Source organism: Microtus oregoni, unplaced genomic scaffold, assembly GCF_018167655.1.
Source record: "Microtus oregoni isolate MIOR12 unplaced genomic scaffold, Mior012 000049F_ref0000343, whole genome shotgun sequence".
Classification (NCBI taxonomy): Eukaryota; Metazoa; Chordata; class Mammalia; order Rodentia; family Cricetidae; genus Microtus; species Microtus oregoni.
Window position 1 is genome coordinate 4694859 of NW_024543223.1, and position 27203 is coordinate 4722061.

Consider the following 27203-nt stretch of genomic DNA (forward strand, 5'->3'; position numbering starts at 1 on the left):
AAAACACCGTGCTGGGGTTGATATTCACTCCTGTTCGCAGTTTCTGCTTGAATTGTACAGCCGCTGGATCCTGCCATCCAGTACAGCCAGAAAGACCCCTGTCATCCTGATCAGTGAAGTGGTTCGATCTGTAAGTTTACCTTCCCCTCTTTCCCTACATCCAGAAGCATGTGTGATGCTGTACACACACATGCACATACATACACATACACACATGTACCAAAATACACTCCACAGACACATCATACAAATACCATAATAGATGCACTAGATAGATACCATATACATAAATGCATACATACCATACTTGTATGTGCCATGAATTTGCTTGATACACAGAGAGACACATATGAAGACATAGACACATACACACACATGCATACATTAACACACAACACACACACACCACCTGGTTTGTAATGTCTCAGAACCTGTAAAGGAACTCCTACAGCCTCCCAGGTCTGGAGCAACCGAGTGTTTGAAGTTGGTGATGGTGACAGGACAGATGTTCTTTTTCAGATCCAGAGCAGGTAAATGCTCTCAAGTGTAGCACCAGTGTGTAATATGCCAGTTGCTGTCACAGTTCCAAAGGCCCACCTTATCTGCCTGTCTCTTCTAGGGTGGTGACAAACAGCTGTGGACTCCTAGACATTACCCTTCTTATTAGATAAGTAGATAGGTCAGATAAATAGTCTCGTGGTACTTCGTGCTCTTCTGCTACAGCCCCAAACATAGGATGTTTGTTTTAGGAGTGACATCTATCAATATTGACAGGGCTGGAAATTGAAAGGCTCTAAAATAGTTGCTTGGTCTTTTTAAAAGTGATAGTGGGAACTGGAGAAAGCAGTAGTTAAGAGCACTGGCTGTTTTTTCTGAACCCAGGTTCCATTCCAAGAACTCACATGGGGGCTCACAACCACCTGTAACTCAAGTTCCAGGGGATCTGAGTCCCTCTTCTGGCTTCTGTGGGCACAGCACACACATGGTATGCCAGCATACATGTAGGCAAAGCACCCAAACACATAAAAATAAATAAAAAACAAATAGATATATAATAAATAAGTGATAATGGGCAGCAAGATGTCTCAGCAGGTTAAAGTGCTTCCTGTGCAGCAGATCTGACAGCCTGAGTTTGATCCTCAGAACCCACAGTAAAAGGAGAGACCTAACTCTCAAGAGTGGTTTCCTGGCTTTCACACACATGCTGTGTTTTTGTGCACACCTGCACTTACACACATACGTTATCCACACACTCAATGATAATAAATTAAAGTAACAATGATAACAGAGAGAGAAATGATTGCCCATTTCTTGCTCCTAGGAGTTTTGAGCACGTGGCCCTGTATTAATGGACATTACCTGAAAATGATCACCCTTGTATATGTGGCAGCTGAAATCCAAGCTCTTCCTCCATCTGTAGTGTATATGCAAAGGCATTTTTAACATGATATTCTGTTACTACTTCTACGTTCTGTATTTTAAGTCTCTCCAATCAGTACTGAAGATTCTCCTATTTTTTCCCATGCCTTACCACCCACTGCATTTTAGACTACATTTTTACATTCCTCTGGGTGTAATGCTCTTCTTCTTGTTCTGATCTTGCATGTCTCCAGCTTCTCGTGGTGTCAGACTTATTCACTGAACGCACCCAGTTTGAAATGATGTATCTAACGCTCACAGAACTTCGGAGAGTGCACCCTTCAGAAGATGAAATCCTCATTCAGTACTTAGTACCTGCCACTTGTAAGGCAGCTGCTGTCCTTGGTATGGTGAGTGAGGGGTGGTGCAGAGGCTGCCCCCATTGAAGCACTTAGGACTTCTCTGCTTTGGGATCTGGTGTTGGTCAAATGTGCTGTGTTCATCTGCATACTTCAAAGGCCTGTCCCAGGGTAAGGTCCTTGGCACATGGGAACCACAGCTCTGATCAGCTAAAAGAACTCAGTACCTGTTGGTATCATCCCCACAGGAAACCGAGATGTTTTGTGGTGAACATGGTTGAAGCACCTATGCCCCTTGGCTTTTGTGCCATTATAGTAGGGTACCTCTCCAGGACAAAAAGTGTGAGGCCACTGGGACAGCCCAAATATTGGAACCATGCCTTGTGTCCATGGCCAGTCTATCATCTTGACAGCTCCACTCCATTTCTCTGATAGGGTCTGGATCCCACTGTATTGTTTGACTTACACAGGTCTTCCCTGGTGACCCATCTGTCATAGTACCCTTGCACTCCCCCACTGGGGAATGTAGACATCTATCCTTGGCATCATGATTGTCTTGGTCCAGTTGTACTGCTGTCACAAAACACCTTAGACAGGGTAATTTATTGACAACAGATATGTACTGGGAAATCCCAAATCAAGGTGTTCTTTGGATACCTGATACCTAGATTCCCCCACTCATCAGCATTCCTCATTATTCTGCTGCTGGTTTATCAGAATTTGGTTAGTACTACTTGGTTTTGCCTTTCCTGTATACATACTAGGTGGTTCTCATAGAAAATATGTCAGATACATACATAAAAATAATTACCTGTGTGTTCCACCTCTTGTTGGTACATATTGGAAGGGCATCAGCATGGCCAGTAAAATAAAGTGACTCTAGACTGTTGGCTCAGGCACTTTCGCCCTTTCACTTAATGTTAAAATAATTATGTTTTTAAATTAGTTTAAAATTTATCATTAAATGTTAAACTTATCATCATGTGTTTAATATATTTTTCCTGGAATCCATTTTTGTAATAACAATAGAAACTTACTTGTTCAGGGCTAGAGAGAGGACTCCGTGGTTAAGAACACTTGGTGCTCTTACAGAATACCTGATTTCGTTTCTAGCGCCCACATTGCCAACTTACAACCAACACCTTCTTCTGGCTTCTACAGGTTCCCATAATGCGCATTCATATTTAACATGTGGACACATATACACATACCACATACAAAAACTAATTTTTACAAAAAGAAACTTACTTGTTCAATAGACACATGAGTGGCTGCTGTGCATGAAGTAGTTGGGGCTACTGGCGGGAGTGGTGTGGGTGAGCCTGTTGGCGCCCATTTTTCATGTGCCATATATGCCATGTCTTCCCTTGTTAGAACCTGTTGTCACTGTACCTAGAGGCTAGCACAGGTATACAGCATGGGTGGCCATGCTTAGCATCTTCCAGAGAACGGGAACAATGAGCACTTAGTCCCCCTGTGTGAGCACACTCTTCAAAGCAGGCATCTTCTGGGTGCTGTCAGGACTGTGTCCTTGTGGGAGGTCTATTTTCCTTCATGGGGGGACTTTAGTGGCTTGACTTTCCTTGTAACTGTGGTTTTGTGCTCAGGCCCAGGTTCCTCAGGCAAAATGTAAATCAAATGCATCAGGCAAATAATGGTGATTTTTAAAGAACAACCCCAAGGCGGAATGGTGGCTGGCTCCAGTTCCCAGCTCTGTGTACAGAGGCGGCTGTCCTTGAAGGCAATTGTCTTCTGAGAGGCTTTCAGCTGCCCTGTGTTGCTACAGATGGTGTTGCACTGCTGCATTGCTTTTCCTGGGGAAACCTGAGCAAAGGTCTGCTCACCTCAGATAGGTCACTGATGAGCCGAGTCCAGCTTGTAAACCAGTGTGTTTTTTGGCTTTCCTCATATAAGTATGGATGAAGACATATCTATTGGAACTGTAGTGACTTCAAAACAGCTGCATACTAAAACGTAATGTAACCCCAAGAGCTGCAGAAATGGAGACATAGCACCCTTCTCCCTCTTCAGTTAACCTTCCCAAGTCCAAGTGCAGCTGGGTAAGGATTATGTGCAGTATGCTGAGGTTCAGGTTTTGGTCCTTAACTACCCATGCTATGAGGGAACATTATAGTTCTGTACTTGTGAGAGTCTTGTGTAGATGCAGGTAATCCGGCTCTTCTGATTTCAACATGGCACAACTGTGTCATGTCCAGAGGTCAGTGTTCCACAGCATGCATCCAAACTGTCACTGTTCTTTGCTCACTGTTAGATCTGCAGCCTTCAACAACATATCCTGGTGTTATGCTTATAAAAAAGTGTGGTTAGAGGCCTTGGTTGTACTATCCTGAGGAAGAACACATGGATATGGCAAGGGGGATGAGAAGGAAGTAACTGGCAAGGACTGTTAACCTTCTTTAACCCAAGACCATTAGATATAGACTCCCCTGGAGAAGGTTGGGTGGCCTCTTTGTTTTGTGATAGCTCTGACTGTCCTGGAACTCACTCTGTAGACAAAACTGGGCTTGAATTCGGAGATCCACCTGCCTCTGCCTCTTGATTGCTGGGATTAAAAGTATACACCTCCACCACTAGATGGCTTCTTCTGTCATGAGACCAAATGAGTCCTCAGTCAGCCTTTCCTGGTAGGGTGTTTGGTAGGTCAGTCAGACACTGACGTCCTGCTGCTGGAGTGCATCACACAACAGTAGTCTTCACTGCTGGAGGAGTCCTGTGTCAAGGTGTGTGCTGGGTGTCTGGGCAAAAATTCCACTGCCACACTTAGAATACCCAGAGAAAGTGATACCATGTCAGTCCAGGTTAGCACAAATTAGTGTCAAGAGCTCCACAACTACCAACAAGCTTTTGCTAGGAGGAGCCAGACCAAAGTTAATTATAGTGAAGAGACATGAGGCAGAATTAGCTGAGGGAGAGAATTCCTGGGTAAAGCCTAGAAAACCAGGTTTGAATACTGTTCCAGAATAGTCATACAGAACACAGCTCATTCATCCAGTAGGTAGACAAGGAGTAGACAACACATACGAGATGTTCTACAGGGGCAGCAAAGCTCAGAATCAGTGTTGTCAGTCAAGACAGGTTACAGGAGCACCCTACAACTCCAAAGGGGAAAGCAAGTGTAGGCACAAATCACATTTTCCACATAAGGTGGATCCTCTCTCAAATTCAGATTTTTATATAGGGTCAGCACTGTACACCGACCTTTCCTGCATGGTATCCTGCCCCCGTGTGACTTCTACTGTGTGCTAGATTATAGCTAGGCTCTTTCAGTTTCAGGGATTCAGGCCATTGGCAGTTAGCAATCAACCCGTCTCCAGCAACTCATGTCTGTGCTTGTATTCAGGACAAAACTGTGGCAGAACCAGTCAGCCGCCTACTGGAGAGCACACTCAGGAGCAGCCACCTCCCCAGCCAGATCGGAGCCCTGCATGGCATCCTTTATGTGTTGGAGTGTGACCTCTTGGATGACACTGCAAAGCAGCTCATTCCAGTTGTTAGTGAATATCTGCTGTCCAACCTCAAAGGAATAGCCCAGTGAGTGGGGCTGGGTGGGTGGGCTTTAGTATGGTCTTAACAACAACAAAAATAAAAAATAAAACAGAAGAGCCCTGTTTGACTTTAAAAGTATATGCTAGAACTGGCATAGTAGTGCATGCTTATAATCTCAGCATTTGAGAGGCTGAGGCAGAAAATTTGGCATCAGCTTGAAACTAGCGGGGCTACAGATGAGATCCTGTTTCAGAAGTAACAAAGTATTTGCCAGGTTCTAGTAGGTGACAGGAGTGTACCTATTTTAGGAAATAGTAGCCATGAGACACAAGGATACAAGTATATGCCAGAAGCTTTCATCTCTAGCAAGATGAAAAGTCCTGCCTTGCATCACTCTCCTACAGCACTCAGCACACTGATGTGGACCAACTTCCTTATTCTGTCACCAGACTTAGCTTCCTCTTTAGTTTCTGATCAGCCCTGTGTTTCCTGTGAGACCCTTTATTCCTGCTCTAATCTCCACCTCCCCCTAAAGATGTTACATACAGCTGCACATGAATATATTGCTGGTCCTTTTGATAATAAGTTGAGCCCATTACAGCTCAGTTTTAGAAGCAGAGGGAGGAGCTGTGGCCCTGATGGAACACAACTGGGCACTTAGAATTTGGGACATGAGTTAGGGATGAGAAGGGAGTTGGAAGAAAAGCCGGCTGTTGTGTGGTGGATTGTTGATTGAGAAATGCAGAGTAAAGTTAAAAGTTTGGAGATGGTAAGGTCTTAAGCTGACAGGTGAGCAGAAGTGCATTTCAGGGGCCCCACAGTCAGTGGCAAATCGAGCTGGGACAGGGATAGCGGCTTGTAGGAAGGTGCTTTCTTCCCTGTAGTCCTTGCTGGATAGTAGCTTACATGTGTGCAAGGTAAGCAAACAGCCACCCCCTGCAATTCCTGGTCCTGGCCTGGGACAGAGTTGAGCAGGTTATATGAAGGCACAATCTGCTGAGGAATGAAGAGGACAAAGAGAACTGGGGCGGGTATGAGGTGCTTACAGTGTCCAGTCGGATAATAAGTAGACCTTGCTCAGTGCTTTGGGCAGAGAGTTCCATGTCACATACAAAGCAGTAGCCAGTTCCTAGATGTGACATTGTCATTTGAATACATCTGAAAGGGTAGAAGAGATGATGTGTGGTTCCTTTGTTTATGGTGACATTGATCTAAATCATATGCTAGCCAGGTCCCTACTGGTGGTACCAACTGGTGATCCCATGATATAGAGTGTTACAAGTTAGCACATGCCACACATCCTGAAGAAGCATCTTAAACATGAAGAATCTGCAGGAAGAGTCAAGTGGCCTATGAAGAGGTACAGCATTGGGCTGGAGAGATGGCTCAGTGGTTAAGACCATTGCCTGCTCTTCCAAAGGTCCTGAGTTCAATTCCCAGCAACCACATGGTGGCTCACAACCATCTGTAATGAAGTCTGGTGTCCTCTTCTGGCCAGCAGGCACACACACAGACAGAATATTGTATACATAATAAATAAATAAATATTTAAAAAAAAAAGAGGTACAGCATTGAGATGGTGTGCCATACTGAGGCCATGCAGCTCTGGAAACCGTGTAGTCACTGGCACGGCCCAGGGTTCTATACTCGATAGACGTGAATGGATATGCTTTAAAACTGTTCCCACGGCAGACAGCCAGGGGTGCTATATGTGACTAGGTATGATTTCTGTCTCCCATTTTCAGCTGCGTGAACATTCACAGCCAGCAGCATGTGCTGGTGATGTGTGCCACTGCGTTCTATCTGATGGAAAACTACCCTCTGGATGTGGGACCAGAATTTTCAGCATCTGTAATACAGGTGAGACAGCTTTGGATGGGTTCTATTGGACACAGGCAGGCTTCCTTGTGAATTGTACCAGTGGGTCATTGTGCTTTTGAGGAGGATAAGAACAAACCTTTCTTCTTGTCTAGATGTGTGGAGTTATGCTGTCTGGAAGTGAAGAGTCCACCCCCTCCATCATTTACCACTGTGCCCTCCGGGGTCTGGAGCGTCTCCTGCTGTCTGAGCAGCTCTCTCGCTTAGATACAGAGTCTTTGGTCAAGCTAAGCGTGGACAGAGTCAATGTACAAAGCCCACATCGGGCCATGGCAGCCCTAGGCCTGATGCTCACCTGCATGTACACAGGTGAGCAAGTTGTAAGGGTCATCGACTCACCCAGGGCCATTGTGCATAGCCTAGCTTCTAAAAAGTGAAACAGGAACATACTCAGCGTCACAAACCAGGCCTCATGGTGCTGTAGCTTTATTGTGACCCTAAACCAGCCCTGTTACCTTTCCAGAAATTCTAGGGCCCAGGGCAAAGGAGCAGCTCACATGACACCACCATGTATAGGTTTCAGAGCTGCCTCTGGCCACCACATCCCTGAGAGTTGTAAGAAAGTTGAGGTGGGTCCTACCTTGCTAGGAACTCTAATCACCTGTTTTTGAAGGGTCTGTGTTTATCTGGTCAAGTCCTATATGAGTCACCAAATGCTAATTTCAAGCCTCTTAGGCTTCAATCCTATAGCGGCCTGAGTGTTTCTGTTTCAGGAAAAGAAAAAGCCAGTCCGGGCAGAACCTCTGACCCCAGCCCTGCTACGCCTGATAGTGAGTCTGTGATCGTTGCTATGGAGCGGGTATCTGTTCTCTTTGATAGGTAAGAAATGCAGCACAGCCCTACCTCTAACCTCCGTAGTCATTGACTATCCTAGAGCCAAATTCAGAGCAATTGCTTCTATGTGTAATTGTTCATCCTCTTAAACTTTAAAGTGCATCTTGTGGCCATTTTTCAATGCTTGAATATTCACAGAGCACCACTTTGGGGACAGCTGGACCCATGTAGGTTACAGGCACTCACTGCCCTCCTTGATCCCACAGTCCACTGCTAAGGAAATAAACACTCCTGGGAGTGTGCTCAAGTGCTATTGGTGGGCTTGGGCCACATCCACAGGAAGGCACAGCCAAGTGTCTGCGTCACTTGTGCACTTCTCAGCTGTACACTGCAGTTGTGTATTAGTGGGATAGCTGTACGTCAGCTCTCTTTCGGGTTGTGGCTAAGGGACAAGTGTTGAATGTTGAGAAGGATAAACAGGAACAAGTGGTGCAGGCGGTGGGGGGAGGATCTTTGATGGAAAGAAAAACTCCTGATTGACACTAGTGCTCTCATATAGGACATGTAACAGTGAAAAGTTCTTGAAGCATTTTGATGTGGAAAGTCTCTTCTATAATGTCACTACCCCACCCTATTTCTGCTGTTCCTTTATAGTGCCTTCTCACACTCTGCTTTATTCTCCTCATAGTGCCTGGATCAATCAGGGCAGCAAAAGAAAAGCCTGTGTGTCACCTTTGAATTTTAAAGCTCATATCCTAATTGTGGACTGAGCCCCACTTGGAGCATCCCTATATGTCAAGGGCCTCTGAGCCTCAGTCATGTTGCTCTGTGGGCAGGACTGAGAGGCCAGGAACCAGGGTGAAACTCAGATCAGCTCCCTTCCTTACAGGATCCGCAAGGGGTTTCCCTGTGAAGCCAGGGTCGTGGCAAGGATCCTGCCTCAGTTCCTAGACGACTTCTTCCCACCTCAAGATGTCATGAACAAAGTCATTGGAGAGTTTCTGTCCAACCAGCAGCCATACCCACAATTCATGGCCACTGTCGTCTACAAGGTGAGGGTGTCCATGTGTGGGACAAGGACAGAGCAGGGGGCTGAAGGCAGAATCATTTCCACACTTCCAGTAGGTCTGTCACCAGGGCTAGACTCATCCTGTAAGAAGGGTGGCAGCTGTAGCCCCTTTCACTCTATTCCCACCCCACCCCACCCCACCCCACCCCACAGCTGACCTGTGCTCAGGACTCTCTCATCCCCAGGTTTTTCAGACTCTGCACAGTGCTGGGCAGTCATCCATGGTCAGGGACTGGGTCATGCTATCCCTGTCCAACTTCACACAAAGAACTCCAGTTGCCATGGCCATGTGGAGCCTCTCCTGCTTCCTTGTCAGCGCATCTACTAGCCCATGGGTTTCAGCGATGTATCCTTCCATGGGTCTTTGACCATATTTTAATCTCCACCAGACCTTTTTTATTCTCTTAGTATCAGGTTCAGGTTTCATTGAATGTTTTGAAACTAAACTCTACAGAACCCCACAGATAGCAAGGCGATGCTTAACTAACTCTTTTCCAAATGTTGCCTCAGTGAGGACCAGCCTCCAGCAGCTCAGGGGTTTGAGGGTGAGTCTACAAGAGTATCTACAGACTATCAATCAACTTTTCTACCTGAGGGAGTAAAACTTAATACTCTGGGACTGTCAGTGGTGGGGGCGGGGACAACAGTACGGGACTAAACTCTCTGAGGCCTGTAAAAAGTAAAAAACACACACTTAGGGTCTTTCTCTGTTCTCTCTCTAATCTTGTCTTTATTTTTCCTTCACAGCTTATATATCCTGACCAAATGTTTCAGACAGTATAAAAATTACAATGTGGTTACATTCTATCTTTCAAGTTAATGATTATAACGAATACAGGTAAAAAACATGTTTCCCATTTCCCTTACATGGTTAAACATCCTGTGTATTATTGATGAAAAACAAATTGTTCCAAGAACTCACATACATTCATGTCCAAGCAACTTGTAGATTGACACAGTGTAAGCAAGTGAGGTATTTTTATCAGTCACTCTTTTACTGTCAAGCTGCATTTTGTGGTTTCAAGGAAAGAATCAGTTGCTTTATTACTTGTCTCAAAAAGTAATTTTATGGGGCTGGAGAGATGGCTCAGAGGTTAAGAGCACTGACTGCTTTTCCAGAGGTCCTGAGTTCAATTCCCAGCAACCACATGGTGGCTTACAACCATCTATAATGAGACCTGGTGCCCCCTTCTGGCTTGCAGGCACACGTGGAAGGAATGCTATACACATAATATAATAAATAAAAATTTAAAAAAAAAAAGTAATTTTATAAGGAATCTTAAAAAAAAATCACTAACCTAATCTTTTTTTTAAAGATTTATTTATTTATGTATTTATTTATTACATATGCAACATTCTACCTCCATGTATGCCTGTACGCCAGAAGAGGGCAACAGATCTCATTACAGATGGTTGTGAGCCACCATGTGGTTGCTGGGAATTGAACTCAGGACCTCTGGAAGAGCAGCTGGTGCTCTTAACCTCTGAGCCATCTCTCCAGCCCCCCTAACCTAATCTTTCATATATGAAAAACAGTCAGTTCTACTTTATTCAGGGTATACTCATTAACATTTTTTTATATCAGGAAACTGAGGACAGAAATTAGTCATCTTTAATCATCAACCAATTCTAGCAAGAAAGGCACATCAACTAATAATGATTGGGCTGCTTTGTTCTTGTTCCTTGATCTTACAAGTCCCTCACTGAACTGTGCCTTTCTAAAACCTGAGGTTGTTTCCTTGATTTTTTTTCACCTCAAAGCTACAGAAACGTCTCAATCTAACCTTAAGTCATTTCCAAAGCTTTGTTTCAGCTGTGATGTACTCCAAAACCTGGAAACACATCTCCCAAAATTAAGATTAAAAGAATTTGAGCTAGCTGGGCTTCTGGGACTCAACTGTTTTTCCTTAATCATTAATTTAAACCACAGTCTATGTGGCTTCTCAATAGAAACTCATGTGTTCTAGCTGTGTGACTCTTTCTTGTTTTATGTTTTATCCTCTGCAACCTCTGCTTTATCAGAGACAGGGGCAACATTTTATCCTACCTTTACCTATGTTAATTTTTCTACTAAACTAACCTAACTTTACTATGTTTATTAAAAACCCTCAATCATCAAAATTCTACTTAAACTAACACTATTATATTAAGTCATTGTTCCAGTCAAACAGCACAACTTAGGAGGAAATGACCTTCTTAATAATCCACAGGTAAAAATGCCCAGTAAAACAGGATATTTCCAAAACTACATTAAGGGCAGTGGGGAGTCTCCCCATGCCCATTTATTCCATGCCAGGTACCAGAGAAAAATGGCAGCGGCAAAGATACAGCAGTAGCAAGAAATGTTCTGGGGCCAAGGCTCTCAGGGCCTCACCTGAGATTCACCCAGCAGAGCTTTGCTTCCTGGTGAGCTGGTTTCCCAGACCTAACTGCCACCTGCCGCTCCTCTGACAGGGCCACCGGTAACTAAAGGTATAAAACTTTGACAGGGACACAAAACAGAAGGTTTAACCATTTGCCAGCAAGTGCTGCCCAATGGGTGGGTTTGTGGCAGGAATGCTACTGCTGAAGGATGATGGGAGGGGAGCACAGAAGGGGAGGCAGGGCAGCTCAGGCCAGCCACTGGCCCTGCGGCTGCCTTATCCTCTGGCATGCTTTATTCCTCCGGGGTTTTCTCAGTGCTGCTTCTCATTAGCTCTCATCTTTATGCCATGGTCACCCTCCTGGGGAAAGTCATAAATAAAGCTTCAGTTCCCGTCCCAACAGTGCTGCCAGGAGTTCCTCTTTTGGCAACCTCCCCCACAGCAGACCACGAGAGCTACTGAGCAGCAAAATTGTCTTGGTGGTGACAGCACAGCCTCACCCTAAGTACGGGAAAGCCTCCCAGGCAGGGTGCTAGCTCTACCCTTCCTGCACTGGAGCAGTATGAGCAGGAACACCAGCCACTAGCACTGTGGGGAGCCCAGCCCAGGTAAGTGCTACTGCACAGAGCACTGGGAACCAGCACCCTGTCTGCACTGCAGGGCTCCCACTTTCTGGGCCTCTCTGCCTTCCCACCCCTGCCCTCCTGGGAGAGGGTTGCAAGCAGCAGCTGCTGCTGATGTGCCTAGGCCACCCTCTGTTTTGGTTGCCTACTGTCCTCCCTAGGCCTGTTGGTGGACTTAGGAAGGGAACCCCTTGGGGAGACTGTCTTCCTACCCTTGCTGTTGTTCCCCTTAACTCTTCTACCAGCCTCCCACACATCATCAGCAGGATGGGCAAACTGGAGCAGGTGGATGTGAACCTTTTCTGCCTGGTTGCCACAGACTTCTACAGACACCAGATAGAGGAGGAATTCGACCACAGGGCTTTCCAGTCTGTGTTTGAGGTGGTGGCGGCACCAGGAAGTCCATACCACCGGCTGCTTGCTTGTTTGCGAAATGTCCACAAGGTCACCACCTGCTGAGTAGTACCTGTGGCACAAGAGGCTGAGAGGAGGCAACTGCTGGGGCCGGAGCCAGGAGCCTGTGCCAAGCTTCTGCTGGGGCTTCCTTGGTCATACAGGCTTCCACTTGTGTCAGGTGGACAGCCAGGCAATTGCAGGAGTGTTTTACAGTGTGGGCTATGCAGGGAACATGCACTATGTTGGGGTTGAGCCTGAGTCCTGGGTCTTAGCCTTGCTGCAGCTGGTGGCAGTGCTAGGTTGACCAGGTGTTTGTCTTTTTCCTAGTGTTCCCCTGGCTGTGGTCTCCAGGTTACAGCTGCCCTGGTATGTGAAGCAGAACCAGATGGTTCTGAGCCCTTCTGTCACACTGGGCTGGAGAACTCTCACCCGCATTTCCACAGCAGGGTGTACCTGCCACACCAGAGTCTGGACACAAAATGAGTGGTGTGGGGGGTGGCTGGGAACTGGGGGTGCCAGGTTTCCAGCATCATTTTTCCCTTTCTCTGTTTTCTTCTCAGGAGTTAAATTTAATTATATCAGTAAAGAGATTAATTTTAATGTAACTCTTCCTATGCCCGTGTAAAGTGTGTGACTTGCAAGGCCTGTGCTGCATGTGATAAAGTTTGTGGAAGTGGATGGACCTTCTGGCCACCGCTCCCTCTCCTGTAGCTACTCAGTCTAGTCAGGCAGGTCCCTTGTGTAGCCCTCCCAACACCTGATAGCACTTGCACCTCACACGTCTCCCCTTTTTTATACATCACATTTAACCAGCACAGAGAGAGGTGTTCATGTTCACTGCCCTAAGTGAGAATCCTATCTGTGGCTTAACTGAGGGGCTGAGGAGAGCTGCTTTCCACTGTTATGGTTGTGCAAGGCTTGCCTTGCTGCAGCACCCCCTCCTCAGGCATGATTGTCAAGCTATCTACTCAACAGTGATAATGCAGTTTCCTAGTCCCTCAGCCTAGCCAGAAACAGCCTCTGTTGTATCCAAAGAGGCTACCCCAATAACCTCATCTCTGGTCCTGGCTGAGCTGGCCTGTAGCCTGCCCAGGAGCCAGCTAGCCATTGTGGATGCTGTCCCTTTGTATCTTCTGCATGGTGGGGACCTGAGGAGTGCTGGCCTGATAACCCCAAAGATGTCTCTGAGCTATATAGTTTGTTGGTTTGTCTCAGTTTCTCTTGGTCAAGGGAAAGGTTAGTGTCCTAGAAACTGTTAAGAATGAATCCAGCCCCTTTTTTGACCCTTTCCATCTTGCCTTCTGTCAGCCCAGGGGATTGTAGACTTAGGCCTATCAGAGGCCAGGGAGGGTTCAGCCTGACAAAATGAGGCACCAGAGGGAAGGTTCAGTATTGGGCCAGCCTGTGGCCTAGGGACAGCCTCTCATGCTTGTTAGTGCCACCTCTCTTTCTTAACCAAGGCCTGGGCCCAGAGTAGCCTGGTCATGTTAATGAAAATGAGTCCTGGACATGGGCTGTCCTCATTTCCTTGCTTGGTTTGGGAGCTCTGCTTGGCTGTATGACAAGGTAGGTTCTCTGCTGCTCAGCTAAGTCATGTCCATGTGGATTGGGGGAAAGGGGTCATTTGGAGCTGTTTCTAAGCTGCCACGCTCCCAAGTTGGCCCAACAACTCTGCATGTTGCAAGCCTGATCACTGCTTGTGGTAGATGTTTATAAGGAACTTGAATGTAAAATCTGGAGCCATTCCCTTGGGGATTCGTATCAGTGAGTTCAACCTGAAGTTCAGTTGCTCTTGTTCATAGAATGACCAGAAACAGTTCTTAATAAGAGACTACAACAGCCTCTGCCACAAAGCTGTTCTCTTGTAATGGGCGCCACAGCCTAGAGATGCAGCCAGGCACAGGCAAGCATGCGTTTGCATATATACCCAGAGTTGTATTTGTGCACACACATGCTCACACACACTCCTCAAAGACATGTGTAAGGTGCCTGACCATTCTTACTGAAAGCTGCCCTTTTTGGACATGCCACATACAGTCAGCTTTGTGACTGGCATCTGAGAATGGGACTCAATTTAAAATTTAAAGGGGAACAAAAAGGCCATAGCTCATTAAAGTCCCACTGAAGATATTGCTCCACCTGACTGACTGCAGGAGGGACCAAGACTTTTCACCAAATTTCTCAAAATCTATGGATTTCCAAACTTTATTTAAAAAATGTTATTTTGATTGTGGGATTTAGGGGGGCTTTGGGTGGGATGTTGTTTTCCTGTTGGTACTGTCAGGAAACATTTTAATGAAACCAGGGTAGAACTATTTGGCAATGCACTTCAGCATGTTTCTTCTCCAAAATGTGCCTCCCTCCCACTGCTGGCCCCTTGACATGTAGGTGACTTTGTAACTGCCAAGTGCCCTTTATTATTCTCTCATTTCTGTCTGCACATGTACCCTTCAAGAGGGAAGAGTTAGAGTAGAGCCACCTCCAGCCCTATAGAATGTAGTGCCAGAGAAGGCACTAAACCTGACAGGAAGCACCTTCTTGTGAGTGAAGCAGTTCTGCTTTCAACCCATGGGATAGGTCTTACACAGCAATAGCTTGGCTCACAGCCACCTGGCAAGGAGCATTGCCTCCCTTTGTGGGGCTGCAGAATGAGTCTCTTCCACCTTTGCGCATCCTTCCCCACACAGTCTCAATTGGGTTTAAACCATCCCTCCATTAACACTGAGCACTAAGATCATAGCTGCTGCCAGGGCAGGCATGAAGCTGTCTTCTGGTACTTGGTGTGTGGAAGTAGAAGACACTGAGCGCTGCTGAGGGTGGTTGGGGAGCTCAGGATTGTCACAGGTTGGAAGAGAACTGTTCCTCGATGGGTCTGGAGCTTCCAGGAAAGAAGAAGCCACGCTCTGCAGTGTGACAGCTGAAGGTGATCTGAAGGTTCAGGGCCACCCTCTATGTGTACTTGTCACGCTTCAGTGCCATCAAAGGAACTGCTACCCTCAGTGTGTCTGCAAACACCCTCTGCCACAAGTTGGGTGTAAAGTGATGGTGGCAGAGACTTATCCGCAGAGGTTTGGCTGCGTTTCTAGGAGCTCCTGTCCAGGCCTTACTGCTGTGTGCCATAGGCTTCACTGGGAACCAGGAGGGCTGTGATGGGTGTGCCCCGGAGCCCAGTCCAGACCTGGCTGTCCACTTCCAAGTGGAAGGACTGACATGAAATGTATATTTAAAAATTTTAAATTGCAGATATTGTACATTTGAATTAAAGAAGCAATTAAACCACCTGTTGTTACTGTCTAAGGCTTGCTTTACTTACTCCTTTCGAGCATTTGAGGAGCGCATCCTGCTCATCTTCAATGGGCAAGTATACCACCCAGCAAGCTCTCTTGACACTGTAAAGGTCAGGCAATACTAGGTATGGAATGAACCTAGGTACCTGGACTTGGGGCCAGACCTAGAGTTATTCACAATAGGGTTCTATTGAAGTGATCTCCCTGCCGTGGAGATAATGGTGTACCAAATTCTGGTGGTAATTGGCATTTTAAGCCATTGTGCAAGGTCCTACATACTGTTGCAGCTTCCATGTGTTGCTCCAAGGTACCAGAGGGGTGGTGAGCCTCTGTTCTCACATAGGACACACAGTTTGGCATTGGAGTCTTTGCATAGCCTCCAACCCTTCCTTACAGGTCATGCTCCTGTTCCAGGTGGAACCCCTCTGGTCCCCAACACAACTGGTCTTCCCACCTTTGTTCTAGCCTGACTGCTGTGTCTACAATGCCTGCCCTGTCCTTTATAGCTTGCAAATCCTTTAATCTTGTCGAAAACATTGTCCATCTTACTAGGCCCCTTCCTTTGTATCTGGGCTGAGCCTGAAGCACAGACATTTTATTCACTAACCTACAGGAAAAAGGACTGTTTGATAAACACGTTGCGAAAGCCCGTCAAGTTCCAGTTGAGAGACAGGAGTTGTCTACCTTATTTCTCAGCCCACCAGACACACTGAAGTCTGCCTGGATCACTCTTGAAGCCCTATAGATTCTGCCAGTGCATTCAACTCAGTGCAAACAGGGTCTGTTTTCTGTACAAAGCGATGAATCCTTGCCAGGAAGGGCCTGGTAGATACCCAACCAGATTTAGATCCCTGCTCAGTAACTCAAGCGTTTGATTGTATGGGTGTTACTTCAACTCCCTAATCTGTCTCAGCAGTCCTCTCTGGGACTATGGTAATCTTGCCCTTAAGGTCTTCAGCACCACTTGAGTTTTGGTGACTTCAGGGAAATGAAACGCCCCTCCCAGTGGCTAGCCAGACATGGGAGGTTTATTCAGAAAGGATGAGGTAAGCCTCCCTGGGATGTCCACAGCATGTGTTATTTCTTCTAGCCACCAGAGCAGAGCATCCCTCCTCACCAGAGCAAGTCTTGTGTTCCCCACTTGCCTGGGGAATGTAGGAGCACAAGACCTGAGCTCCTCCTCTGCCTTACATTGTGGTTGGTGTTTTCAACTTTTCCAAAAAGCATTCTGAAGGAGTTTCTTGAAGAAGGAGCCTAATATTGTGTTGATGAGAGAAGCCAGGGTGAGTATATGGCCATGGAGTAGACAGGTTCTGTGGAGGTACACCTGGCCTTCATGTGAGGTGGTATACCTCAGCCAAGTCTGGAAGACCCACTTGGGTAGCCCAGGGAAGGCTTATGGGCAGAAGTGGGCCCAGCACTGGAGAATCACAGACCTTCCTGGAATCCACACACATCCTTGGCCCTGAAGCCTGAGGCTCCTCTCCCTACATGTCTGTCTCCATATTGTGGTCTTGGAGGGAATGCCTACTTCACTTCAAGCTGGGGGGTGACTGAAGGGAGGGCTGTCCACAAAGGCAGTGAGTCAAAGGTTAAGAGTCTGGGTTCCTCAATGATATGTGATAGCAATATCTAGCATTGCAGCCCAGGCATCTAGCTAGGCTTTTATCCCAGGAATTGCTGGAACAGGCCAGTTCTAAGTAAGGTAGGTCATAACTCCTCTCATTACCTACCACTGAGATAGGCTGCACCTCACTCATCTCCTAGAGCAGTCCAAGCTCCTTAGTGCACCAAGACTCCCTAGACTGGGCCCTACTACCTCTTGGCCACTGCCACATACATGTGCACACATTTTGCATTATTCCAGGCCTTTGTCAAGTCTTTAACCCCTAAATTCTTCCCTCTAGTTCACAACCCCTTGTTTTAAAAGTTACCTGGCATCCCACCATAGCGCCTACCTTCTGCTCTGGCCTCTATTCATATAGGCTGAGCTTGGCTGCCATCACCCTAGTTGAGCCTGGTTTCCTACTACCTGAACTGTTTTCATAAATACAAGTTTCAGGTTAGCCCCAGTCTCATTATTTAGAGGGGAAACAGACCCAGAGAGCCTAAGTAGGTCTCACCAGCTCACAGCAGGCTAGTCTTGGCCCGATTTCTTCTGCCTGGCCTCTAAAGGACACTTGCTAAAGCTGACCTGCCCCCTTTCCCTTCAGGTGCTACTGAGGGCCTAGTTCTCAGCCTTCTGCCTTCTCATCCTGTGACAACTGAGGGTCCTAGCAGGCCATGCAGCTGTGCCAAGGTATGGAACTCTGCCCTCAAGGGAGAAGCTGGGGCTTGGACAAACTGGTTTGTTCATCCCAGTTCATTCTTGTCCTTGGAAGCCAGGCAAGGACTCTGCTCTAGGAGGTGTCCCCAGAGGCCACTTTGTCCTGGGGCTTCTGATGCCTACATGCCTGAGAAGATGTTGTGGGAGCCTATTTATCTTAGGAAAGTTCCACCCAAAGTGTTGTATGACTATGGAGTAGCTCCTGCCAGGCTGACTCTGCTGCCTCCTATATCCTGGAACTTGGGCAAGCAGCTGGTATAGATGTTTCCTCTGTAGCCATATGACTGTAGGACCCTGAGTAATGGCCGAAGAATCCATTAGCCAACAGTTAGCGCCTGGCCAGGCTTTGAATTCTTCTCCAGAGGCTCTAAGGAGATTTGTGGGAGGGGCTAGGAGATGGAAGACAGGGACCCTATGACCTAAAGGGATAGGGATACCTCCCATATCCCTAAAGGTCATGACTCTTTGGCCAGCATTTTGCTAGCTCCTGTTATTTTAGTCCAGGGATGAAGAAACTGAGGTTGGGGCCCGTTGCTAAGGTCACAGAGTCAGAGATTGAAAGTCTAGCAGCTTGTAGCTGGACACAGATTTTTAATCCCAGTACTCAGGAGGCAGAGACAGGTGGATCTCTAAATTCAAGGCCAGCCTGATAACACAGAGTTCTTGGGCCCCTGGTCGTACTTGTCTTTCCCTGTTTACTGGAGGCGCTGTCTGTGGAATCCTGGCCAGGAAAGGCAATAGGGCAGGTACCTAATTGCCCCCACCCCACAAGGATCAATCTTTGAGCCTAAAACCTAAAGTGCCTTCCTGGAGGAGGCACCTTCTAAGCTGGGAGCTCAGAGAACCAGACCCAGTTCTTACACTCAGCACTAGGGGGCAGCAGCAGACCAGTAGTGTGCCTGGCAGGACCAATATCTGACATTGGCAGTGAGAGTGCTACAGTGAGTGCCCCTTTAGGAGAAATGGGACAATCAAGGGTCTCTGCAAACAAAGCTCCACAGAAGGAAGAATTTCTCTGGGTGACTCTCGGGGGCCAGAGGGAAAGGAGTTTGGCCAGTAGCCAGTAGCTTTAGCAAGACCAGACATTGACCTAAACCAATGAAGTAATACAGCAAGACTTCCAGGGGCTTCTCCTGGTTCCCTCCCATTTTAAATTTTGGACTGGAGTTCAGGTCACTCCCCTGCCAACCAACAAGGTCCTAACTGTGCTCCTTACAATGGACACAGGAAGCCCAGAGAGACTCTTTTCTCCAGGCTGAGCTCTTTCTGTCTTTGGTCTGTCAGGGACAGGCTGATAGATATTCTTCCTCTGTTGGTCAGAGCATGTGAGCCTAGTTGCTTAGGGCCCAGGAAAGACCCAGTATCCACCACAGCCTGTGCAGCTGAGGGCCTTAGGTCCCATGGAGTCGCATTTGGTCCTCACGGGCCAGATATTAGATGTTGATGCTCTGTGATGGCCTTCCCTCTGCAGACTCCACATTCTCCACCCCTGCCCTCCTGTTGACTCCTCAGCCTGAGGGTCCTGCCTAGCCCTGTGAGCATATTAATCCTCCACCTTGAGATTTTTTTGCCTGTCCCCACCTCAGCGTTGCTGTGTTTCTTGAGGACAAGCCCCAAGCTGTGCCCTGCCTCAGGCCGTTGACATTGTCCTTTATCCACTGCCAATTTTCTCTGATGGGCCTCCTCACCTCAGCTCCACCAGAGCTGTGCTCCTGCTTCCAGCCATGGTGAAGGTCGATGTCTGTGTCCTGGCCTGCATGGCTAGGTCAGGCCTAGTTCTAACTAGCCTGGCTTCCTAACACCCACACAACCCGAGACCCAGGGTGTTTGGTGAGTGGAACAAGAGAAGCAAAGAGGTGGTGATGAGGCCCAATCTCCGTAAAGCTTGATAGGCCTCCTAGAGGGAGTGACCTCTCAGCAAGGACCCCACTACCCCTGCCGTCATAAAGACAGCACTGGGATCCTGCACCTTGGGTCTCAGCACACTGCCCATCTGGGGCCTCCTTGGACTCTGGCCTATATGAACCAGGTGAGGCTGAGGTGGGGGTTGCTTGGGTCCCCTTTCAGGCACAGCTGGAGCAAGTCTCTTCTGAGGCCTCGAGGGCCAGCAGGGTGGGAGGGGGACTGGGAGCCACAGTGGGTTTGGGCACAGCCTCTCACTGCACTATTGATGGCCCGTCAGTGCAGCCCTGATTCCTGTGCTTTCAGTTAAAAGGTTTCTGTTGTTGTAGCTTATGCAGTTGCTCTGTTGCTATGGAAACATGACATCAAAATGACGTTTCCCGTTTAAAAGCTTTTAACTAAATTCCTGCCTGTCAGATGTAGGCCCCATTTTGAGCATGGAGCTGCCTCGAGCAAGCGAGTGAATGAGCGCACTGCCTCTCTCCCATGGTGCGTTGGCCAGGCCTGAGGCCCTGCCTGACTGCCATCCTTAACCCTGCAGGTGCCTCCAGCATGGCAGCAGCCGAAGTACCCAGCTACCTTGTGTCTCCTCAGACGGAGAAGCACCGGCGGGCCCGCAACTGGACAGATGCAGAGATGCGTGGCCTCATGCTGGTCTGGGAGGAGTTCTTCGATGAGCTCAAGCAGACCAAGCGCAATGCCAAGGTGTACGAGAAGATGGCCAGCAAACTCTTCGAGATGACCGGAGAGCGCCGACTAGGCGAGGAGATCAAGATCAAAATCACCAACATGACCTTCCAGTACAGGTGGGCACTCAGGATGGTTATGGGAGGGTCCAGGCAGGTTGCTCTACAATTGCCCACTTCGTGTTGTGAGTCAGGGAGGGTGTGTGTGGCCTGGGCTGGATGGTCTGTTGGGCAAGATGGCCTTCTAAAACCATTTATTCAGCCTCCTATTGGGAATAAGGGGAAACTGAGGTCCACAAGCAGGAAAGTGGTCCTGAGCTCTCAAGTGGCAAGTCTGGGAATGTCAATTCAACTTTCTGGGACTGGGGCTGGAGCTGTCCCATCATGAGGATGTTTTCAAGGTTGGCATTAGACCTGCCTCCTGCCTGCCGTGACACCGTAGAGATGGGTGTTAGGCAGCACCAAACCTGAAGGCCTGCTTCCTGGACTGGGGCTCCAGGGGACCAGCTAGCTGGTCTTGGTTCTGCCTGACTCACTGATCACAGCATCCAAGTTGGGCTTGGTGCTGTTTAAAGGAAATGGAAGCCATAGTGAAAGAGGAAGCTGACTCCCAGGCCTGGCTGATCTCCATACCCTGAGACTGAGTGCCAAGTGAGCCCCTGCCATGTGCCTAAGGCCAACCTCAGGTTGGTGAGAGGGCTTCCTAGACAGCATAAAACGCTGACCTGAGGACTCCCCATACGGGTCTCTGACTTTGCTACATCTCAGCTGTAGACTGTCTTAGCATGCAGCTGAAGGAAAGCCTGGAGGGAACTGATGCTAAGGCCTGAAATGCCTCTGGCTAAGGCCTGAAATGCCTCTGGCATCCAGGAGGGAACAGCTGTGGTGGGCCTGACCTATCTGGAAAAGTCAAATGCAGGGCAGGGATCATGGTTGGGGTGGAGATTGTGGACTTTGGTGGCATTGAGAAAATAGTGGGTATAAAGTGAAGGTCGAGTGCAGGAGGCCTCACTGTAGGAGGGAGGACATTGTTGAGAGTACTTCCCCAAGCTGGGCAGTGGTGGTGCACGCCTTTAATCCCAACACTCGGGAGGCAGAGGCAGGCAGATCTCTGGGAGTTCGAGGCCAGCCTGGTCTACAAGAGCTAGTTCCGGGACAGGCACCAAAGCTACAGAGAAACCCTGTCTCGAAAAAACCAAAAAAAAAAAAAAAACAAAAAACAAACAAACAAAAAAAAAGAGTACTTCCCCAAAAGACAGGCTCAACAGGCTGGGTCTAAGGGCCTGTTCGGAAGGGAGATGCTATCCCAAGAGACTCTCAAACATACTTGTAGTTCATCTGGTGAGTTGGGCAGATGGGAGGCTGGTGCAGAACTTACCATAAGAATAGCTGTGTGGTGCTCAGCCAGACTCCATAGAAGTCTTCATAGGTGAGGAGATACCCCAAGAAAGAGAAGGGACCTTGCCTGGCCCATGAATCACATGCCCTGGGAGACGTGGAGGCCCAACAAGACCTTGGACAGTCCATGATGCCCTGAAACTCCATTTCTGACTGCTGATTTAACTTCTAAGGGTCATGGAAGGAGTGAAAGGGTCTTAAGCCTTGCCTGTCCATGGCTCATTCTGACTCTAGTGCTGTCCCCAGCAGAGCCTATGAGCCAAAACCTACAGCTCCAGCAGCTGCTTGGACTTGCTGGCCTCAGGGTCATTTAGTAACTGATATTAAATTTCAGCCTTTCTTACGAAGAGAGAGCTGAGAGGCAAGTCTAGTGCCCTCAGGAGCAGGCATGAACAGTCAGAGATAGCAGCCATAGCCTGGCTTACTCACTCTCCATACCTGTTCCAGTTTCTGGGGGAGGTGGGAGGTTCTACTGGCTGTTTCCTTAGCCTCTTTGACTTAGTGGCTCACAGTGTCTAACTGAGTTATTCATTATTTATCTTGAAAGCCTCCCTCAGTGTCCTAGGGGAGGGATTCTGTCTCCGTTCCTAGAGGTGGTTGTAAGCTAGGAAGACCCGGGAGATGATGATGCATGGGAGGGACAGCCATTGCAGTCTGGGAGCAGGAGGCATAGCACTTCAGTGTATGAAGCACATACAGACTATGGCTCCTCAAGCCAAGCAGTTCTTTATCTATCTCTTCCTAACCCCTCATGGCAGAGTCTTTTCTTTTTACAGGAGCTATCTATATATTAAGTTTTTAGCATGTAGGAAATCTGAACAGGTAGCTAGGTTCTCCTCATTGGAGACAGGCTTTCCCCATTTCTCCAAGGAGTGGGCTGGCTTACGTGGAATAGAGAAAACTGGGGAGGGGGTTCTCTGGAAAGGAAGAGCTGGGTAGAAGGCTGCCATGGCCCCAGGGGGCTTGATGGTTACCCTGCTCTTCATCCAGAGCGGTCTGTGCTCTGTCCTGTGTAACTTGTCTCTGCTTTCTCATGCCGTCATGCCATGGGGTGGAGCCCTCCAGACCCTGGATGCTATTCCCCAAGGCTAACCTCTGCTGTGACTGACCACAGCCTATCCTGAGAAGCAGCCCCTGTCATTGGCTATGCCTGTATTGGGGGCTCATTTAACCAGCTCTCTATCTTCAGGGACCACTGGGGCTAGGGTCAGCCCAAGCAGAAAACCCTGTATGGGCCCAAGGTGGTCCTGAGGGCTGAAATGCTCCTGCCCACCCTGCCTATAGTCTCTTTCTATGAAGACCAGAACTATCTAGCCAGCGTGTGTCCTGTCTCCCCAGTCTTCTTGCCCTCCCTTCCCAGGGGATGGTCAAGGACAAGGATGTGACAGTCCTTTCAGTGAGACAGGATCCATCCATGGGAAAAGTTAGGGCACAGGGTCTTGAGGGCATTGGCCACACCGATCTGACCTTCGACTTTGACACAGTAGAGAGGGGATGTCAATCACTGTGAGTTGGCACCGACCACCCAGCCCCATAGACTCTGAGCAGGCTGTGGGTTTGAGGGCTAAGTTAGACTGACCACAGGGCCGGAATGGTAGCAGCATTACAGTGATACGGCATAACATACCTTCCTGGTAGGTTCAGCTGAGGACATTGTTGGAGCCTGGCCTCTTGTTTACCAGGCATTATTTTATAAAACCTTCCCTGTAGCTTTATGGAGGGTTCACTTTTCCCATCTCTGTTTTACTAATGTAAAACATGAAGGCTCAGAGAGGTTAATGAACCTGTCCAAGATCACACTGTGTGTGCAAGATACAGGCTCAGAGCTGTGAGTGTTGTTTTCCTGAGGCCTGCTGTTACCTCTCCTGGAGGCATCTTTGTAGAATACAAGTGCTGCATGGCAATTTCTTCTATGTTGGTATCTCATACACAGTCTCATCGCTGCAGGCTAACTTATATAAAAAGCACTCAGTTCATTGCAGTGAGTGTAGAACCCGCAGAAGAGAAGAGACCACAGGAACCAGCCCCAAGCTCCCAGCACCTATGGGTGTCCTTGCTCATGCTTGGGTTTCCTTTCTGACACCCAAAAGCTGTTCAGGTCCCAGCACCTCTCTACCTTCTGTCCAGTGTCACAGGGGCCCTAGGGCCTGACTGATTTTACCAAGGAAGCCAGTGCTGGCCGAGAGTGGCTCCCGCCTGTGTCAGCATGACTCCCCCTGGGGACCTAGACCCCTTGTGTGCCACGCTACCCAGGGGCCAGGCAGGACAGGCTGCACCTGCTGTTTCTCACCTTGGCTCTTGTGTCTCTCGTTTCAGGAAATTAAAATGCATGACAGATAGCGAGTCCGTCCCGCCGGACTGGCCCTATTACCTAGCCATTGATAGGATTCTGGCCAAGGTCCCTGAGTCCTGTGAGGGCAAACTGCCGGATGGCCAGCAGCCGGGGCCCTCCACGTCCCAGACCGAGGCGTCCCTGTCACCGTCTGCTAAGTCCACCCCTCTGTACTTACCGTATACCCAGTGCTCCTATGAAGGCCGCTTCGAGGACGATCGCTCCGACAGCTCCTCCAGCTTACTGTCCCTTAAGTTCAGGTAGTGTGTGTTCGCCCTTCCTCTCTTGACCCAGCACTGCCTTGGCAACTCCACCCCCTGCCCCATCCCCAAATGGGGCCAAGGCTCCAGTGCTCGGAGCTAGGGACTGGCAGTGGCACAGTGACATGCTGTGGTGTCCTCTGCCCTGACTGGCTGCACAGGCCATAGCTGCGTGCCTTGCCCAGGGCCAGGGCAGCCTCAGGGCAGCAAGTGCTCTAGTGCCAGGGGGCAGGTGGGGCTGGTCCAAGGCTCTATCACCTCTTGCCTGCATGGAAAGTTCTTTGACCTCTCTGACCTCTGTCTTCCACTATAAATGAGGATAAATCAGCATGTCTTAAGGAGAGAAGACACAGGGACAGGCACCAAGCACGCCCTCCCTGTCTGTCAAGCCCCAGCATGGGCCCCACCTCAGTAACAGGTCCTCTCAACATGGAGATTTAGGTCTGTACCTCCTGAGCAGTGAGTGGGCCATGCGTTCTCTGTCTTCTCTCCCATCACATTCTAGGCCTGTGTTGGCTGCACGCCTGTGCCTGCTAGACACTCATAGACCCTGTAAGAGTTGGGGGACAAGTAGGAGACACTCTGTGGCTTTGGGCTGTGCAGTCCAGAGCAGACACTTCTGAGGAGGGGATGTTTAGGGTGGGTTTCCAAGGTAAAATAGGAGTCAAGCAGTTGAAGAAACTAGGAAATGTGGCTTTGAGTTATGGGCCTTCAAGCCTGTCTCACAGTAGGTAGGATAGGGAAGGTGTCTCCTTGGCAGCCTCTGACCCTAATGTCCCTGGGAGTGATGGAGGGAATTTGATTAATTTATCCAGAAAGCCCTTCCCTAGAGGGAATTTCTCATTCAAGGGCCCAGACGAAAATCTGTCTTTACTAGAGCCAGGCCAAGCTAGCAGAGAAGCCTGAGATTTATGGCCAATTGTTCCCGTGGCTTACCGAGCCGTTTCTGGGCACAGCAGCCTGGGGCTCTGTCCCCAAGACTGACTGATCACCCACTTTGCTCAGGACACAGAGCACAGGACAGGCACTGGAGGCAACCAGAATAGGCCTTGGGGTGTAGGGATCCAGTGGCTTTTGACAACTCCCTGCTGTCCAACAGGGTTTTTAGACTGGCAGAGAGCAACCATGGGGCCTCTCCTGAGGAGGAACCCAGCTGTGCTCTCTCTCTCTCTCTCTCTCTCTCACACACACACACACACACACACACACACACACACACCACCCCACGAAAGGCATACTTGGAGACCAGGTTCAGGGTAGGCCTTCACTCTGAACCCATTTCTTTGTCTGTCCAAGGCCAGTGGGGGCTACAGACTTCACTTTCCTTAAGAGTACCAAGTACCACACTGCCTAGCATCTTCCTTCCCAGCCTTGCTGCTCCCTGGAGTGGGTTCTTCACCCTTGAGCACCTTCCTCCAGCTCAGTGGGTTTGGGGTGCTGTCAGGGCCCACAGTTCATACTCTGGAATGTGGATGGTCCTGGAGCTGCCTGCCTGCTCCTCCCGCAAGCCAGCACTGGCTGTTACCTGCTGCTCTGTGTGCTCTGTAAGCCCCAAGCCCTCCTCTGGGGCTCATGGGGCCTCAGTGGCCTAGTTTGTCCAGGCGGGTGTTTGGGAAGGTCTGATCGCCCCCATGTCCCAGGCCCTGTGACCAGCTCATGTCTCCCTCACAGGTCAGAGGAACGTCCTGTGAAGAAGCGCAAGGTCCGGAGCTGTCACCTACAGAAAAAGAAGCTGCGGCTGCTGGAGGCCATGCTGGAGGAACAGCGCCGGCTGAGCCGTGCCATGGAGGAGACATGCCGAGAGGTGCGCCGTGTGCTGGACCAGCAGAACATCCTGCAGGTTCAGAGTCTGCAGCTTCAGGAGCGCATGATGAGCTTGCTGGAGAAGATCATCGCCAAGTCCAACGTCTAGGCCATGGAGAGGATGCCAGGTGCCACACAGTCCTGTCTGGAGGCCCACCCAGGCTCAGGGCCCTGCCCACCTGGCAGGATTCCGGAAAGGGGACAGACTTCAATCTGGCCTCTGCTTCTCTGAAGGGCTTTCCTCCCCAGTGGCCCTATGAGACCTTGGAGCCCCAGCTCCAGCATTAATGCCAGGGACCCTAGGGCAGCTGCTAGCGAGAAGATCCCAGAATCCACTCTCCAGTATAGTCACTACCATAATACTTGAAACGGCTTTTGATATTAAACATACTTTCCATTGTTGCCTGGAAGCCGACTTTGCTCTCTCTGATGTGAAGGGGAAAGGGAAGTGCTGGCTGGGTCAGTTCTCCTCTGTACACAAAAGCAAATGCCATAGGTCAGGGGCAGGTTGTGGGGTCTTTCTTCCACAGGATCTGTAGCACCAACCCTAATTACCCAGCTATCAGAGGACTAACCCAACACAGTCACCCCTTAGGAGCTTCACACGAGCACAGGGTCCATGCCGACTCACCTTGTTGATCTGGCTCCTGGTAGCAGCGGCATGCGAAGTGAGGCACAGGGCTCAGCAGAGAAATAGTAACCAATGACAGAGGGTGCTGAAGGGAAAGGTTGGGCCTGTGACAGAAGAAACCAGATTCAGGCAGAGCTAGGAAGAACACCCCCACACAGAGAACTGCCCTTGCAAGCACCCAGGGGAACCTGTTGCCAGCAGCCAGGTCACCCAGAGCCATGCACTTCTGGAGGAAGTTTGTGTTTTCTCT

General features: G+C 48.9%; 2 protein-coding genes across 5 annotated transcripts in view; both read left to right on the top strand.

The window, feature by feature from the left end:
- The window catches only part of LOC121436398 (huntingtin-like), a 144467-nt gene extending 128851 nt beyond the window's left edge, over window positions 1-15616 (top strand). For both annotated transcript variants that reach the window (XM_041636237.1, XM_041636238.1), the window contains exons 59-67: window positions 1-130; window positions 1614-1769; window positions 5080-5270; window positions 6971-7085; window positions 7199-7412; window positions 7817-7922; window positions 8767-8929; window positions 9132-9292; window positions 12178-15616. In XM_041636237.1, the coding sequence (XP_041492171.1) occupies window positions 1-130; window positions 1614-1769; window positions 5080-5270; window positions 6971-7085; window positions 7199-7412; window positions 7817-7922; window positions 8767-8929; window positions 9132-9292; window positions 12178-12391 (1450 nt within the window). In that variant the 3' untranslated portion in view covers window positions 12392-15616. The remainder of the gene's footprint in view (window positions 131-1613; window positions 1770-5079; window positions 5271-6970; window positions 7086-7198; window positions 7413-7816; window positions 7923-8766; window positions 8930-9131; window positions 9293-12177) is intronic.
- Window positions 15617-17839: 2223 nt separating this feature from the next.
- Window positions 17840-26575, top strand: LOC121436576 (myb/SANT-like DNA-binding domain-containing protein 1). 3 transcript variants are annotated; one of them, XM_041636589.1, is made up of 4 exons: window positions 17840-17914; window positions 20385-20649; window positions 24244-24519; window positions 26191-26575. In XM_041636589.1, exons 1-4 carry the CDS (start codon window positions 17899-17901, stop codon window positions 26429-26431), a joined length of 798 nt encoding a protein of 265 aa, XP_041492523.1. In that variant the 5' UTR covers window positions 17840-17898; the 3' UTR covers window positions 26432-26575. The 3 variants fall into 3 exon arrangements, with proteins under 3 accessions (XP_041492523.1, XP_041492522.1, XP_041492524.1); XM_041636588.1 differs by lacking the exon at window positions 17840-17914 and having other exon boundaries at window positions 20274-20649; XM_041636590.1 differs by lacking the exons at window positions 17840-17914; window positions 24244-24519 and having other exon boundaries at window positions 20274-20649.
- Window positions 26576-27203: the final 628 nt, after the last annotated feature.

Coding starts and splice junctions, on each gene's coding strand:
- LOC121436576 (XM_041636588.1), top strand. CDS start 20,330: ATGGTGCGTTGGCCAGGCCTGAGGCCCTGCCTGACTGCCATCCTTAAC. Junction 20,650..24,243: donor AACATGACCTTCCAGTACAG/GTGGGCACTCAG, acceptor CTCTCGTTTCAG/GAAATTAAAATGCATGACAG. Junction 24,520..26,190: donor TTACTGTCCCTTAAGTTCAG/GTAGTGTGTGTT, acceptor TCTCCCTCACAG/GTCAGAGGAACGTCCTGTGA.